Source organism: Homarus americanus, unplaced genomic scaffold (assembly GCF_018991925.1).
Source record: "Homarus americanus isolate GMGI-L3 unplaced genomic scaffold, GMGI_Hamer_2.0 scaffold20487, whole genome shotgun sequence".
Lineage (NCBI taxonomy): Eukaryota > Metazoa > Arthropoda > Malacostraca > Decapoda > Nephropidae > Homarus > Homarus americanus.
In genome coordinates this window covers 43,971-62,981 of record NW_024754150.1, presented here as the reverse complement: position 1 = coordinate 62,981, position 19,011 = coordinate 43,971, and the positions used below count along the sequence as shown (strand labels likewise).

General features: G+C 41.1%; 1 protein-coding gene across 1 annotated transcript in view; it reads left to right on the top strand.

Annotated features, from left to right (window-relative positions):
* Nucleotides 1–19,011, top strand: part of LOC121855694 (chloride intracellular channel exc-4-like) — a 68,386-nt gene that overhangs the window by 23,563 nt on the left and 25,812 nt on the right. The window contains exon 4 of the mRNA XM_042350776.1: nt 16,903–17,065. Coding sequence (XP_042206710.1) covers nt 16,903–17,065 — 163 coding nt within the window. The remainder of the gene's footprint in view (nt 1–16,902; nt 17,066–19,011) is intronic.

Here is a 19,011-nt window from a genome sequence, read left to right as displayed (position 1 = left end):
TTGTGGTCGCCGCACCTAGTGTGAACTTCTGTGGGTACACCCTCTCAGGCAAGGGCATCTCGGCTGATCCTGGAAAGGTCAGCTCGATCCGGGACTTCCCAACTCCTGCCAACCTGACCGACCTCCGCTCGTTCATGGGCCTGGTAAACCAGTTGGCTGAGTTCACCCCCGACATCGCCACTGCAGCACAGCCCCTACGCCCCCTCATGAGCCCCAAGAGAACATTCACCTGGACAGCTGACAATGATGAGGCATTCCGTCGCGTCAAGACAGCTCTCCTTAGCCCACCTGTTCTCGCTTCCTTCGACCCGGCCCTGCCAGTTGTCCTCCAGACTGATGCCTCTCGCCTCTACGGGATTGGATACGCTCTGCTACAGGACCACGGCAATGGACGCCTTCGTCTGGTTCAGTGTGGCTCTCGGTTTCTCACTGACGCCGAGACTCGCTACGCCACCATCGAACTGGAGCTGTTAGCCGCCGTCTGGGCCATGTCCAAATGTTTGTTGTATCTGATCGGCCTACAACACTTCAACCTCATGACGGATCATCGGCCACTCATCCCGATCCTGATTTCCTCAGTCAGGTAATGGAGAGTACTCTTCAACACTGCAGGTACGATCGTCCAACTCTTGCTGCTGTAGTCACACTGGGAAAGTGTGTGGTTGAGGTCAAGAGGTATCTCTGACGCACGATCCGCCTTCCTCTTAATAGGATTGGTAGAAAACACTTTCGTCCTAGCTGTGAGCATAGGTTCAGAATGACTCATCGCTTTGTAGGAAACACCTTTAAACGTAACACTATTATTACGTAGAAGAACATCTATCATGTTCTTTCGAAGAGTTGGTAGACCAAGTAACCCGTCGGCTGGCAAATTAAACTGCTGGACTATATAAAAGTCCGCGTAAAAGGGTGTACCACGTCTTGAGAATCTGAGTGGTAACGTCACCATTCCTTTGATGCTCAGCTGAGTACCTGAAACTCCTTCGAGCTCAGCATTACTAGGCCTCCAATTGAAGTTGCGGTGAGGGAATTTACGTTGTAACTCGTGATAGGATGTCAAGGCCAATACATTAGCGCAAGCACCTGTGTCTATATCAAGAGCCAATCTGGTATTATCCACTCTCACTGGCACTGACAACACTTCCACTTTGCTAAGCGCTGCTACTAACGAGGCCGCTACAGAAGTGCTGTGAGGAGGGGCGGGAATTACCCTAGCTATCCCTCTCCTTGGTGTGGTGTGCTCTGGTCTTCCCCCGACGACTTGTCCTGGGGACGCTTCAGCTTACGCCTATACGACACTTCCGTTTCACTAAGGTCCACACCCCTAGCCTTTATTAGCACATCGCACTCATGTGAACTATGAGATGTCGATTTGTGAAATGCGCACCATTTGTGTGACTTCTGGATAGGAGGAGGTATCTTCTTAGCTGCTTCCAAAAATGACCTTGAGGAGTGCCTGGCACTGTTACCTTGGAGCTGATAACAATCTTCTATTACGTGGCCACGTTTATTACAGTGTGCGCATCGTAAAGGAGTTCTTTGTTTATAAGTCTGGCGGGGAGGTGCAATCTGAGCTAAGTGTGTCACATAAGGAGTCTGGGAGGGAGTCATGTGTGCTACCTGAGGTATCTGGGGTTGCACCATAGACGTCAAGGGCTGCGGCGTCGTTTCTGAGGGCTGCGCCATTAAGGAATGTGCCATTAAAGAATGTGCCATTAAGGGGCTCGTAGCCTGGGGACAGAGTTATTTGCGTACTCCACCATATCCATGAGTGGTTCATACTGTACGTCTTGTGCCCAGCTATATAGACGACGACGGACAGAAAGCAGAAAGCTTACTAGCTCTATCAACGTTTCTACATTGTCCGCTGACATATTACCCTGCGCGTCGTACCAAACTGAGGTCCGGAATGTCGCTTGCATGTCCTGGCGGACCTCGCCTGCGATGTCGACAGCGTCGACAGGCGTTTGATTGCGTATCCCTGGCGTACAACGATCCATCCATCTGAAGATCCATTGAAGCTGGCCCAGCTGTGACCCACCCCCAAAGATCCCAATTAACGTTCGCTTAAATTTCTCATAATCGGGGCTCTGCAAACCAAACGCATTTAAACGACTACCGGCATAAGAACCCTGCGTAATGTGGGAGCGTACATATGCCTTTTTGTCTTCGTCAGTCGTTATTTGTCCAGTGTGCATGTTATCTTCACATGCACGAATGAAATGTACGACCCGATAATCATCTTGACCCGTAAAATTTCGGACATTATCACCACGCTGCATAATATTAATAACTCGATCAGGCTGAGTTGACGCGGTAGTAGCATTGACGTGAGGTATTTATGGAAGTCATTATAGTGTTAGTATTAGTTAAGTTAGTATTCTTACTCCTAACTGAGGACTGGGTTAATATTGGTGTTACTTCTGACGAAACAGACACAGTCACCTGAATTAGTTTTTGTATATTGAGGTGAAGTACTATATGTATTACCAGATCGTAAGGTACGACGGTTTAAGTCGTCAAATGATTCCTCAATTACTTTCTCACTACTTCCTACCGAATCGTCTAACTGTGTTCCCGACTCAACTTCAATGTCAGTCTCTGTTTGATTATCTATGAGTTGGTTATAAGCAAATAATTGTGCTAGGCGTGCAATGTCATCATCACTAGACATTTGAAACTTAGAAAATTATCTACAGGCATCTCCGCTTTACGGAAGCCCGGGTTACGGAATTTCGCTCTTATGGAATTTGTAAATTATGACCAATAATTTCGCGTTACGGCCCATAGATCCGCCCTTACGGAAATTGGGGTAAATTTTAACAAACACAAGGCCTCACACATGCCATTCAGACTGACAGACTTGACAAGTTTTACCAACTATAAAGACAGTTGAAGCTTCAAACATCACTCACAATGGATCTTGAATGTTCCAACTGTAATCAGACATACCTAAGTTGCCTCAACAATTGCAGCCCCAGTTGCAATATCAAATTCTGTGTCACTACTAAGAAATAACAAAGTCCCTGGTGCACTCTAAGATTAAGAGAAAACGGACAACTCAGGCGTCCTGAAGTGAGAGAAAACGGACTCCTATGACGGGGCACTCAAATAAACATACACATAGCTGCATAATGCAATATTATGCAATATTAACCCCTAAATTGGTGTTTTAAGAAGGTATATCATAAGTTATTTAATGTACTGTATTGTATGTGTTAATAAATGTTTATTTTCATTAATATAAGTGCTTGAATTACGCATCTCCAGTTTTATAATGGAAGTCAATGGGAAAATAGGTTTCGCGTTACGGAATTTCGCGATACGGTCAATTTTCCAGGAACGGAACCCTTCCGTAACGCGGGGGATGCCTGTATTAGTCTCTTGTGGGTCAATGAATAATTAACAGTAAAAGCAAATTACTTGCCTCTCATTTACACGATAAATGAATATTAATTGTAGTTAATAATTAAACTATCAATAAGTAAACAGACACTTATGAACCACTGTAAATTATAGAATTTCAATACATTAATTTTACATTCGACACTTTATCATTGAAATAATCCTATCCGACGAACCAATCGGTGTGAAGATATCTCGAACGTTTTCATGTGTGTATAATTATGTAATTTAAATACCTATTTATACAGGGTGTGACGTCTGTATAGAAAACGCAATCCTTCAAGACGAGTTCTGAGTCGAGTGTTGTGGTGAGAGTGGGCGGGGCCTCTTCCTGGTGATGCGTGTGCTGCTCTTGGTTTCCTTGGCAACGAAGAGACGCTGCTACCTTGGCGAGAGACGAGTCCACTTAAAAATAGGGGAGGTTCTCCACAGTCGATCAGAAACTGCTGATGATTGGATTTCGCTCTGTTCGTTGCTAGGTCGCTGGCGTGACTGCCGTGTGCCAACTCTTCACAGTCTACGTATATATGGAGATCTGTTGATGACACCGGAACTTCGTAATCAACTCTCATGACACAACAAACCTGTTCAGCTACTTGTGAAATGTCAATTGTTAGTCCAAGTTATGAGATCTTTCTTCATCACTGCAACACTGTATCAAGAAAATGCTGACAGTGGGGTCTTCTTCAACCGGTACAAAATGGATATTCACCAACAGGCTGTAATAATATTTATTACGAATTCTGCACGTTTTGTATGTGACAGAGATAAGGAGCACTCACTAAATATCGTCTCAATACGGGATATTGTTTTAAACACTCGGATTATGTAACGCGTCACTGTTGTGTGTTTTCTGTTTTTTACAAAACACAGATGGTCTGATACGACTACCAGTTTAAGAATCCGTAAACACCGCTTGCCACCTATATGAATCGGCTGGATTGTCCAATTAACCAGGCCGTTCACATATATTTATTATTTGGGTTTAAGTAACGAAACCCAACTGTAGTTCCTTGTTTTATTATAAAAGGATTGTATCTATAATTCCTGAGTGTAGATCGACCGTAAGTTCCACTGTATATGAGTGAATGAGAAAGGGACGGTGTTTATGTATTATAAACATTGGTCACGTCCAAACGATATAAGTTGCAGTGAGTGACTTAGGAGTAAGGGCCTCGCAGTGCGGGCTTACATAGATATGCTGACTATGGGTTTCTTCCCTCTTGGGAGAGTTGCCTTCTCACGTGTACAACTCATGTCTTACTCATAGACAGTGGAAAGTTACAGGGTGGTGAATCTGAATATAATATCAGATGTATTGACCCATTTATATAATATGTTCTGTTGATGAGACAGGGGCCCATTACACTGTTATATTAGTGATATTCTATTCATACTGTGCTTGATATCATACATTCACGGAATTGTAATATTTTTGCAACTACAATGCTGATGTCAACACAAGCGTGGTTACAGCGAGACTGACTGAGGGAGGGAGAGCTATGCGTGTGTGTGTGTGTGAGGTTGCGGGAGCGGGCGGTGTCCCGTGTTCGGTGCCGTGCGCGATTTGAATGTATACTTCAATGTACAGAATATTCCTCTTGCGGGGCAATCCGCGTATTTGCAAATCCGTGTATGCTAAACCCGCGTATGTTAAGGGCCGACTGTAATCCGTTTGAATTCTGGCGGGAATGTCTCGGCAGCATCCGTATCTGAACTGGCAGCTTCACCAGTCAGCTTTATTTTGTGGAAGTTATACTGACGCTTAAATCATTGAAACCAGCCTCGGCTGGCCATAAAGGTCTCTTCCCTCGATCCTTCACCCTCTATTTCCTTCATGTCATCAAACAAGGATCTGGCCTTCTGCTGGATAACCATAAAGCTCACAGGGGCATTGCATTGATTCTGGTCCTCCATCCACATTGCCAGCATCTTTTCAACCTTCTCTATCACAGTGCTTCTAGTACGAGTCGTCTTAGTATCACAGAGTAGTACTACTTCCAGCACTAACCTTAATTCTGTCAGCGTTGGTTCGGATAGTATGCACCGTTTTGTGGGTTAGACCAAGCGCAGCGGCTATGTCCACAGCACGTTCCCCTTTTTCAAATCGGGTTAATACATCCATTTTGAAGCACGGGTAATGATCTTACGTTGTCTCTTCACTACACTAGCATCAGTACCACTTGATGGGTGTTTGGAAGCCATTTCGAATGCTTAGAGCACAGTTTTAGAGCAAAAGCACTTAAGCACACACAAATGATGTGAAGTCGTAACAGAGACTGGCTTGGCATAGCTTGGGGATGCTGTGACGTTCTGCGAGCCAGGGCAGCGAGACAAGCCGAGAGAATGTAGCGTGATGTTCCGTAGGAAGTAGTCCGTGACCACACAAAACAATGTAGTATCTGATCCCCGGGACGTTAAACAAATTTTTGGTCTCTAAAGTTTAGCGATGTAGTACCGAAACAACGTTAAGCGAGACGACGTTATACGAGGATGCACTGTACCAACTTTCAGTCTCATTTTATCAATTTTATGTAGGTTTTGATATTACAGACATGTCTCTTCAAAAGTTGCAATTGTACATGTTACAGCCCTGACACATAAGACTAGGCTAGGAATTAAGACTCTCAACCCTCGGTTGTAGATTCCTCAGTTTAGCTACAGCACATTTTATCTTTTATGAAATGGATATTGGATAGGCATCCTATTCCATAGGCATTGTTATACTACGTGGTTTGTTTACTCTTCTTAGAACTCAGAGGGTGGTGGCTGAGCAATGTATTAGCCCCTGTCTAACAGACAGTAATACTTATATAAATGTGGATTACATACATTAGGTTTATATAATTACATTACCCATGGTAACTTTCCTGTGAGCTACTGTGCCCTCACACCTTGACCGCAGGGTCATCAATTAAGTAGCCAGCTATCACCAGTTCGACTCCTGTCTCTGAGCCACTGAGACGTGCTCTAAGAAGCTAGATATACCCAAGCTTCATCCCTTATTAATGCTCACAGCTTATAGCATTAATTACGGTGATATCCCAGTTATTGTGCAATAGTTTATTTTCTTAATAAATGGAGAAAAGACCATTTGGGTTTAAAAAGTTAAACCATAAACATTTATGAATGTTGCTTAATTAGTGATCCCACAGGTAACCAGAAACTGCAACATGGGTTTTATAGTGATGAGTCTAATCTGGCTACAATGCTGCCAGCGATATTAACAGATGCAAATGTGAAAAGAAAGTTGTATGTAAATCTTTAATTGTATCAGGTATTTGTAGATTAAAAAATAAATTTTGCAGTTATGGTATTGTAAGAGTTCAGAAATGGTTTCTGCTTAACTACCTCTGAAGAGTTGGGTGTCTGCTGTACGGACGTTATTCAACTGAGGTTATTTTCGATGCATCACAGGAAAATTTCCACGAGTCTAAGCGATGCAGCTCATAGAAGCTGTATTTATTTATGCAAACATCACTGTACACATACAATATTGTTCATTCTGTAAACAAAATAATGTATACTACAGTAGAGACGGGATATATCACAAGATAGGGTACCAATGATGTTCGCTATAGTATACTAAATCACTATACAGTATATAATTACATGTAATCAATGGGGAAAATAGGGTTAGGGTCTGGAGGCCCCAAAAAGTGACTAAACTTTACTTAACGAGTTCATTTTCTTACTAACTAAAGCACCAATGAACACTAGACTCAGGAACAACAGGCTATTTCAATATCAAGGAACACCAGACTCAGGAACACTAGACTCGGCAGCTGACGCGCCATCCTGTGAACACCAGACTCGGCAGCAGACGCCACACTGCCACCCTCACTTGACAATCCCTTACCTACATAAATGAACACCAAAAATATTAGTTACAGTATTAAATCTTTTCCATTAAGCTTTCCATTATCTTCACTTTACTTTTCACGTCACTAGCAACCCATTTACACTCGCTTTAGAAATTTGAATCTGCACCAGACTTAGCAGCTGACGCGCCATCCTGAGAACAACAGATGACACACTGCCACCCTCGCTTAACAACCATAAACGAACACCAAAAATATTAGTTACAGTGCCATGATCCCTTGGTTAACGAGCGCCTCAGTTAACGAAATTTCGGTTAACGAATTACCTTCCATAGGATTCTTAACTTCGGTTAACGAGCATTCCCTCGATTCACAAATTCCTTACGAGCGCCCCTCAACATGTTTTCGCTTGCTCACTAGCTGTCATATTAGTCCGCCAATACAGTAATCGGTTCTAGGGCTTAAATTCCTTACTATTTTAGTAAATATCAAGAAGTTTGTACTATTCAATAATTTTAAAAATCTTATATTAAAATTTTTAGTCATTTAAACAATTATTTAACATAATTTAAGTACAGTTAAGTCTGGATTTCCGTGGTTTTGGTTTACGCGTTTTGTCATTTACGCGGTGCCTTGCCAGAATTGAAATGCTTGATTTACGCTGCAAATTTGGTCATTTACGTGGGAAGCGGTGCGGGCAGGGTGCGCACAAGGTCGCTCAGTCATCAAAACATTACCGAGTTCTTCACCTGTCACCCACCACAGCTGGCCCAAGTCAGTGATAGTGAGGATATAGACTATGGACTTTGAGGGGTTTGACAAAGAGGCCCTGCAAGCCTCTGTGGTGGATAGTGACACAATTGATATAAGTGATACAGGTGAGGGCCAATATTCTGCCCTCTGCCTCGGAACCAACCCCCAACCCCCTGTGCCCAGCCATCTTTTCTACTAATGTAAGTGTTAAAAAACCTAATATTATTGATATTTCTCTTAATTATTAATTGTGTGTGCATACCATCATAAAATTAAGATGTTATTTTGACTACAAGGTATGTATTGTCAGAAAAAGTGGAGTTTGGGGGTCGGCCTAGTCTCTATTTCAATTAATCCCATATGTTCTGTTATTTCATTTCATTTACGCGTTTCTCGTTTTATGCGGTACTCTGCGGATTCAATTGACCGCGTAAATGAAGACCCAACTGTACAGGGAAACTAGTTTTTAGTGCGCCAAACAGCCTGTCAACACACCATACAGGCGTCAGTCTCTGTGTCTTTTCAGTGGAGGTAACATCTTGCTTCAGACTCTTTTCAACATAAACTCTTTTTTTCTGTGTTTCCAGTCAAATTATTGGTCATTTTGAAATTTATTTTACATATTGACAATATATAATGCAGTGCAGTGTTGATTTAAAGAAAATAATCTTGAATTACACCAAGCGAACTAAAATTTTATGGGTGAAATGGCACCATGGGGTGACTTTTCTTCCACCCCAATGCCTTCTCTTCTCCCTTCTCCTCCACCCCCATTCTAATTCCCATCATCATCATCCAGGAGCCTTCTACATACACATCTCAAGGTAAGTGTACTTTACTACCTTTTTTGTTGACTTTAGGCAATTTTCGGTGAGCTGGAACCAATTACCCAAAAACCCATTGAAACAATGGTTTCGGTTAATGAATTTTTCAGTTAATGAGCAACCTTCTCGAACGAATTGTGCTCGTTAACCAAGGGACCACTGTATTAAATCTTTTCCATTAAGCTTTCCATTATCCTCACTTCACTTTTCACGTCACTAGCAACCCATTTACACTCACCTTAGAAGCTGTAATCTGTAGCAGAGTCGGCTGCTTTCTCGTCACTCACTCAGAAAGACTGAGTGGGTAAGCCTGAATGTGTGAGCAGCCACGGTGGCACCTCAGGTGAGCAAATAACACATTTGTTTGCCATGGCGGTACATTTGAAATATTTCCTGCCCGATTTCCCTCGCGAAATAAAAAAAAATTATTGCTATATATCGGAAAATTTAGATAATTTTGGTAGCCTCGATCTAAAAAAAATCGTTATATGAAGTAGCGATATATCCCGACCCTACTATACTGTACAGTATACAGTGTTCCCTCGGTTAACGAAATTTCTGTTAACGAATTACCTTCCATAAGAATCTTCAATTCGGTTAACGAAAAAAATTCGATTTTTTTTTTTTTTTTACGTGAACTAGCCCACCCGGGCACAGGTAAAACGACCCACATCGGAGTCTGGGGGGCAAAAAAAAGAACGGAAAGAAATAGAAAATATAGAAAAAAAGGTTATACAGTGGTCCCTCGGTTAACGAGATTTCGGTTAACGATTTACTTTCCATAAGATTCTTAACTTCGGTTAACGAGCAATCCCTCGATTAACGAGTTTTTTACGAGCCGACTTCAACATGTTTTCGCTTGCATTTGGCGGTCCACCAGCTGTGGTATTAGTCCGCCAATACAGTAATCGGTTTTAGGGCTTACATTCCTTACTATTTTAGTAAATATCAAGAAGTTTATACTATTCAATAATTTTAAAAGTTTAATATTAACTTTTTTAGTCATTTTAACAATTATTGAACATAATTGAAGGTAAAGAAACTTGTTTCTGGCATGCCATCCTGCCTGTTAACACACCAGACAGGCGTTAGTCTCTCTCTGTTTTCAGTGGAGGTAACATCTTGCTTGAGACACTCTTCAACTAAACGCTTTTTTCTGTGTTTCCAAGCAAATTATTGGTCATTTTGAAAAATATTTTACATATTGACAATATATAATGCAGTGCAGTGTTGATTTAAAGAAAATAATCTTGAAATACACCCCCATTCTAATTCCCATCATCATCATCATCATCATCATCATCATCATCATCATCATCATCATCCAGGAGCCTTCTACATACACACCTCAAAGTAAGTGTACTTTTCTACCTTTTTTGTTGAATTTAGGCAATTTTCGGTGAGCTGGAACAAATTACCCAAAATCCCATTGAAACAATGGTTTCGGTTAACGAGTTTTTCGGTTAACGAGCAACCTGCTGGAACGGATTGTGCTCGATAACCGAGGGACCACTGTACTGTATTAATCTACACCACGAAGATGCCGGAAAACCAGGTTTTTAAAGTGAGACAGATTGTAAGAGCATGGAAACCCAGAAGAAGGCAGAGCATTCCACAGTTTGGCTGTGTGAGGAAAGAAGGAGGTACTATAACGGGTTATTCTCGTGTGACCGACATCCACAGAGAAATGGTGGGCACCGCGGGCAAGACGTGTGTTATGAACCCACGGCCTTGCCGGCGGTACACAGGATGCCAAATCCACTGAACATTGCCCGTTAAAGTACCTGTAAAAGAGAGAGAGTGAAGCAACGTTGCAACGAAATCTTTATGAAAATCACATTTTGTTTTAAACATCAGCTGATAAGCTGAGGAGGTACTCAGCCAATTCAGTGATCTCTTCTATGTTTACATTCAAACTAATCACTATCTTATAAGAATTCCAGCAATGCAAATTAAATTCACCCCAGCCACTTCTATTAAATTTTATAAGCAAAAAACAAAAACTCAATCTAAAAGAAAAAAAATAAACTAACAATTAAATATTTAACACCACAGGCGCCAACTGTCAAACATGTCACTGTCACCCCTCCCTCCCTACCCCCCACCCCTCACCTTCCCGAGAAAGGTTTGGGTAAAAAGACTAGGTTTACAGGTTTAAAAATAAATAACACCTCAGACTAAAGTTAGGAGAATATAATTGGCATTGCTGAAATCCTTGCAAGACAGGGAATATTTTGAACATAAACTTCATATATTCTGCACAAAAGATAAAATTTTTGCTCTCCCTAATAAAATTCTTAAATTAGATCTAAAATTTGTATGTTTAATGCAAATTTTAGCTTGTTTATATTCAAATTAATCACTATCTTATAAGAATTCCAGCAATGTAAATTATATTATGGCCGGGTAATTTCGATGAATTTTATGAGTTAAAACAAAAATCTCAAATAAATAACCAAACACCAGACACTGTCACCTCACCTCCTGCTCCCCCCTTGCTCCCCCCTCTTCCCACCTCGCTGGCTCCCTCCCTCCTTGCTGTTCCCAGACAAAAGATTGGTGATTTCTTTATGCTTTAAGGTGTTTATTTAATATAATATCTCAGCCTACAATTAGGATAATATAATTTGCATTGCTGAAATCCTTGCAAGACAAGGAACATTTTGAATATAAACTTCATATACAGTGAACCCTCACTTTACGCGGTCAATTGAACCCACGGCGCCCTGCGTAAAGCGAGAAATGCGTAAAGTGAACAACATAACATATGGGATTAATTGAAATAGAGACCGGGTCGACCCCCAAACTCCACTTTTTCCCGACACAATACGTACGTTTTAGTAAAAATAACATCTTAACTTTATAATGGTATGCACACACACATAATATAGAAGGGAACAATCAATAAGAGAATAATAAACTGTAGGTTAGATTAGAAAAAAACAAGGTTAGGGTTAACACTTACGTTAGTAGAAGAGATGGGTCGGCGTACGGGAATGGAGGCTGGTTCCGAGGCAGAGGGCAGGCTACTGGCCCTCAGGTGAGTCTTCATCGCTGTCATCCACACTTATTACCGGGTAGTGCCTCCCTGACAAATCCCTCAAAGTCACCATCACTCTCTCTGTCACTATCACTGGCTTGGGCTGGCTGTGGTGGGTTGCGGGAGAAGAACTTGGTAATGCTTTGCTGACAGCTGGTGTTGATATTGTTGTGATACACCTTGATGTAGGGCTCCATAGTCTGCAACAGCTGGGTAGTGAAGACTTCATACCGGTTATCGTCAGGGTCATCGGAAAGGAGGACCTTGAGTTTCTCAACCCACTCGATGGCACCCCTTACATTACTATGCGATAACTTGCGTTCTTCTTGGGATGACGCACCACCTGCCTCTTCACTGACATCATCATCAACTAGCATCTCGTCGGCAGTCACATCAGGATCCCTTATCGCCTCCAGGATGTCGTCGTTGGTGGTCTCGGAGAAGCCTGCAGCTGTAACACTCTGCGCAGCTTCTCTGGCAAGGTCCACTACTACTGCAACAGTCTGAACCTCACCAGTCACAGATTTACTCTGCCTCCCACCTGGAATACCTTGCAACACATGTCTCCATGCGTGACAAACCGTTGCTGCAGACAGCTGATCCCATGCCTCCACCAAGAAGTCCACAGCTTTCTTGACGTTGAATTTTCTCCAAAATTGTTTCACAAGTACTTCTTGCTCTGCCAACTGTTGTTCCTCGTCGTCTTTGCTCTTGCTATCGTTGTCACCCAGGTTACGCAACTCATCCTTGGTGTTGGTGTAGTCGTTCAGGAGCTTAAATTTCTTTGCAGAGAATGCAGCGTTCACATTGCAGATTAATTCTTGGTCCATGGGTTGTATTAATGACGTAGTATTGGGAGGAAGGAAGACCACTTTTACTTTGGGGTGATGATCTAACAGTAGGGGCGAGTGTCCTGGTGCGTTTTCAAGCAGCAACAAAATCTTGAATGGAACATTCTGTTGCTCAGAGAATTTCTTCACGTCAGGAACGAAACAGTCATCAAACCAGGAGAGGGACAGAGTAGAGAACATCCACGCCTTACGTGCGGTCAGCCAGTGGACATTTATCTTGGTCATGTCCATGTTCTTGTAGGCGTGTGGCTTGCGGGCTGTGTGGATCACCGATAACTTGAGCTTACAGGTACCGGAGGCATTGGTGGTAAACAGGACGGTGATGCGCTCCTTCAGCAACTACCGGCCCCGACACTTGCTGGCAGTCTTGACAACGAAGGTCTTGGAAGGTAGCTTTTTCCAAAAGAGACCGGATTCGTCCATGTTAAACATCTGGACGTCGGTGTACTGTCCTTCCTCCATAATCTCACGTAAAAACGGAGGAAAATCCCTAGCCACAACACGGTCAGCACTAGCGTCTTTACCACCAATATTAATGTTGGTAATCTTGTTCCTCTTCTTAAATCTCTGCAACCACCCAGAGGAAGCATTGAAGGGTTTGGGCTGTGCAATTCCCATCTTACTTGACACTGCAGCATACAGTTCACGTGCGTACTCCTTAACTGAGCTCGTGTCCACCGCCATGTTCCGTCGCGCCTGATGAAAGTAGCTCACAAGTAATTTCTCCGTTTTGAGAAGCACCTGGTTGTGGCAATACTTGATCATAGAAGCACCTGTAGACTTTGTGATGTTCATGTGCTCCTTTATCTTGGCTGCATCCTTCTTAATTGTCCTAATCGTAGACTCGTTAACACCATGCTGGCGCGCGAGATCATCCTGTCTTGTTCCTTTCTCCAACTCTTGGATGATCTTGTATTTAATTTCGTAGCTTAGGGAACGTCGTATCTTCTTTGGCTTAGGGCGGCTGGGTCCAGGTAATGCAAGGTTTCTTTGTGGTGGTGGTCCGGTGGAAGCCATTCTTAAGGAACAATGGATGCCGATATAAACGGTGTAGCCGGGAGGGGTGTAACTGACGCGGGTAGATCAAATGGCTTGAACGCTCCCGCGGCGGGGCACTTCATAGTACATTAAACCAATCACAGCTAGCGTGGGAGGGACGTAAGGATGCTTGGCCCAATCACAGTCCGATACGTCATATGACATCACTGATAAAGCAATAAATACATACACTGCGCAACCTACTCGCGCCGCTTACCCAACATGGCGGGAGAGGGCGGGAGGTTTGAATCCAAAAATGGCGCGGCGCGAGAGGACCGCCAGCCACTCTACTCGTAAAAGGGTGCACATACCGCGTAAAGTGAGCATTCCGTGTTCGGCAGGGTACCGCATAACCATGAAAACGCGTAAAGTGAAACCGTGTAAAGCGGGGTTTTACTGAATTTTGCACAAAACATAAAATTTTTGCTCTCCCTAATAAAATTCTTAAATTAGATCTAAAATTTGTATGGCTAATGCAAATTTTAGCTTGTTTGTATTCAAATTAATCACTATCTTACAATAATTCCAGCAATGTAAATTATATTCTGGCTTTACTTTGTATATACTTTTCTGTGAGCTGGAACCAATTACCCAATATCCCATTGAAACAATGGTTTCGGTTAACGAAATTTTCGGTTAACGAACGACCTTCTGGAACAAATTGTGTTCGTTAACCGAGGGACCACTGTATACTGTATACTCACCAACAGACAATGTTCATTCAGCTGACTTTAGTGCTTAACTGTAATCACATCTTACATTAAACATCTTACTTGACCCAACTGAGCTAATGATGGGACTTGCTGGATTATTAGGCTTGTGGGTCTTGATTAAACCGTACATGTATGGCAGTGGAGGGGACGTTGAAGTAAGACGTTTAATGAGAGTAGCTTTGCCTCTCAATAGAGACTTGAGTTTTTTGTTGAACTGGGTGTTGGGTCAATCTCATAAATTATCTAAATGGTTAGTTTCTTTACTAAATCCCCTAGTTGGCAACATTTCTAACTCTAATATTAAGAATAATATGGTTCTGGTTGATAAACTCCATAACTTACACATTAATTATGATTTTAAACTGGTCAGTTTTGATGTAACATCACTCTTTACAAAGGTCCCAGTTGATGATTTACTGGAGTTCCTCATAGATTCCCTGGATAATATTTCATTGCTCGTCTCGAAAGACAACTTCACCGAACTCCTCAAACTATGTATTAAGGATTGTAAATTTGAATTCAATGGAGAATATTATGCTCAAAAATTTGGTATGGCAATGGGTAATCCACTCTCACCAGTATTAAGCAACATATATATGGAATTCTTTGAAAAGAAACTATTAAGTAATATTTTACCACCTTTAGCAGTCTGGTTTAGATATGTAGATGATGTATTATGTCTCTGGCCATGTAATGAGGACCTAAAAGCTTTCCTGCCACAACTTAATAACTTAGCCCCCTCGATCAAATTCACTGTGGAATTAGAGCATGACTGTAATTTGCCATTCCTAGACTGTCTTATCCACAGAATAGGTAACACCTTTAAGTTCAGTATTTATAGAAAACCTACTAATGTGTGTTCATACATTCATTATTATTCTGCCCACCATAATAGAGTCAAACAGTCAGCATTTTCATCAATGTTTTTACGTGCTTTGAGAATTTGCAACCCGGAATTCTTTGATGAGGAATATAAATATATCTATAATATTGGCTTGAACCTTAAATACCCTAGATCTTTCATGGACAAAAGCCTGAACATTACTAAGAAATCTTTTTATAGAACCATAAGAATCTCTTAGTATTACCATTTCACAAAAATTTATCTCAAATTCCTTTACAACTAAAAACCTGGAATGTCAATGTGGCATTTAAAAACTCATGCACTGTTAAACAAATGTTAATCAAGAACTCCCCCAACAATACAGGTGGCTGCATTTATAAGTTTCCTTGCAAGGAATGTAATATGTTTTACTTAGGCCAGACAGGTAAAGATCTTGTAACTAGACTTAAACAACATAAATATAGTGTTAGGACAGGCCAGGAATCCAATGCTCTGTTTGTTCATTTAAGGGATAATAAGCATTGCATTGACTGGGATAATGCCTCCTCAATATTACCTTGTAATTCAATTGACAGTAGGAACATTATAGAATCCAGTCTCATTAAACATACCGAATCCGTCAACATGAATTTGAGTAATGGTATGTACAAACTGGATAATTTCGTAATTAAGAAGATTTGTAACCAGGTGAGAAGGTTGGGTCATCTTACCCTCTGACCTGACTACCGACTGCTGCGGTGGTTTTTGAAGAATAGTAGGGTCACTACCTAATAACCTGACTATTGTGGACTTGATCTCACCTTCCTCTACTGTATATATATTTGCCTTATGTATTTCTCCTTAGTCTGTACTCACCCTTGAAGATGTGAATTACACGAAAGCGCTTGGGAACTTCGTGTTTTCTTTTTCCTTGTGGTTATCAGCATACACTATAGTATACGTAACTGTAATCACTTTTTACGTTCTTAACACTGTTTTAACACCATTCTTGACTGATTTTGGTACAATAATGTACAGCACTGTACAACACAAATTATACACCAAAACAGTAGCTTGCAAGGGAACAACCTTCTACAATGGCAGCAGAATTTGAACTAAGCAATCCAAGCAGCTGGGCCACCCACGTGCCTGGCAGGTGGGGATGGGTTGGATCATGATTTAATCTTTTGGAATGCCTGAAAATTTATTCCTAGACCCAGAAATAAAAATGTGTTTAGATTTTCCTGAATTTTTTTCTTGGAATCTAAAGAAAATGCACCTGATTTTCAACCTTGGACTTTGTTCCCAAATCTGGAATTCAGAGAAATTTCCAGAAAAATCTGAACAAATTTCAGGTCCAGCTACTGTATTGGAGAGTTTTGGATTTGAGGGATTCTGGCTAATGGAGATATTACTTGTACATGTGTTTGGGTGTCTCAAGTAATTTTATGTCTACTTGTGATATGAGCAGGAATTGTAAAGAAATGTCTCCTTATTGAAAATGGACAGTAGTATGTATAATGAAATTTTAGTTATTGTATTTTAGTTCTTCTGAATATTGTAGTCTTATCTATCAATATGTTACAGTATTGCCTTTGCTTTCATTATTAATTCTTTGCTCTTTTTTTTTTCAGGTCAAATTTTGAGGCGACCCCTCCACCTATCCTGATAGACAATGGACTGGCTGTTCTAGAAAATGACAAGATTGAGAGACACATCATGAAGAACATCCCTGGTGGCCACAATCTTTTTGTACAGGATAAAGATGTTGCTCAGCGAACAGAGAATGTTTATAGTGTATGTATTAGAAAAATTTAGTTACATTTCTTAAGTATTCTTAAGTGTTGTACAGTACTTATTGAAACAGATTTGTTTTGTTAAAATAAATTTCAAGTTGTTGAAGCTGTGATAATCTGATTTATCTGGATTAAAGATCACAGAGAGAAAATTAAGTTTTCTTTGGTTTCGTGACATCTTAAGAACAAAACTTTTGTAATTAAAAGTACTGTACATACACAAAGTTCTTTGTTAAAGGGTTATTCTGTTTTATAGGAAGTTGGCTCATTTGGATTTGTTATTTTCACAAACACTGAAGTAGTGAACTTTTCTCCATAAGAGCATTTGCCTTTCAAAAAGAGGATTACAAGTCAGTTCCCCACTGAAGTGGAAGACTGGGTTCCCCTTTGTACACAATACCATGTACACTCATCTTTGAGTGATACAAGTTCAACCTTTGATGAACTAATATCCTATCATAGGGGTGGGGTAATCCACTTGTTGTTGAATGTCAAGAGTTAGGTCTCAGCACCTGTCCAGCCATCCTGCATCATAACAAGAGAAGTCTTGTGTGGAGGGGGTGGGGCAGATAAGTTGTCGCAAAACTTTTTATCTATATAGGTATGGGACAATATATCCAGCATGCTTGGGACCTGGGGGTTGCTGGATAGGGGATTTTCTGGAATATGGAGCACCAGGCCTAAAATGTACAAATAAACCTTCTGTAACTGGCTGTGAAGCCTCTGTTCAGAACACTAGATTCATCCCTAAAATTAACTTCACCCATACAGTGGTGGATCCAATGTACCTTTGACATTTCCTGTGTGTGAAAACTACAGTGTCTTTGGCAAGGCATTTGGCAACAACTGGCAGCTGGGCCTGGCTGGTCAACTCAGGAACTGTGTATACCTTGTGTAGTCATTATGCGATTGTAAATTTGTAACTGTAAATGTTATTTACTCCTACTGCCATGAAAATTATTAACCCTCTCTTACACGCAATAGGTTTTTAAGTTTCTGTGACCATGACAATGGCTTCGTTTTTGTCTTGTCTTCAACATAAGCAGAAAGAACAAGACTATTTCTCTCTGAATGAATAAAGAAATATATTTGTGTACCCAGCATCATTTCTCAGATACAGTATTTTCTTACAAACCTACCAAGGTATTATATTGTAGCTTTGGAATTTTTATACATCTATTTATGGGGAAGGTGGGAGAAAAAATACTGTAGAGACAAATGCGACCTACAAGCATGGCTGACGAGAGGAAACTGATGGACAGCAGAACTCTACCCATACTTTAGTACTTTCTGGAAGCTTCCCTTGCAAGATCATGTAATCATCTATGGCGCACAAAAATTTGACACAAATACCTTGAAAAAATGTTCTTTAATTTTTTAAAGTTGAACAGTGTAATTTGCATCTGATGAAATACTGTAGTGTTACCCAATGATTTGGCATGATTTGCATCATGCACAACAGGGTTAACAGTAATAAACATGGTTAAAAATTCTGCCTCAATAAGTTCATGTATACTAATATTGTACTGTACCAAACATGCAGCATCTCTGAATGGGGAGGTACAAACTTGGTTAAGTTCAATAGCAATAAAACTCAATATTTACCAATTACACTTTGTAAATTAGACGATGTTCCTCCAATTACATTTCAGGACGCTATCATCCTGCCAAATTCTAAAATAAATATGTTAGGCCTCACCATTTCTTCCAATATGTCCTGGAAATCATACATCCTTAATATAGCTAAAGCTGCCTCCCGAAAATTGGAAATGCTGTACAGATGCCGTAGCTACTGCACTCTTGAGCAGTTGCTCCAAGTGTATAAGGGATTCATTCATCCTAACTTGGAGTACTGCTCTCATTTTTGGGGTGGCTCTTCTTCTGTCCAACTGTTAGATAGGGTGGAATGAAAGGCGTTTCGTCTTATTAACTCTCCTTCTTTAGTCG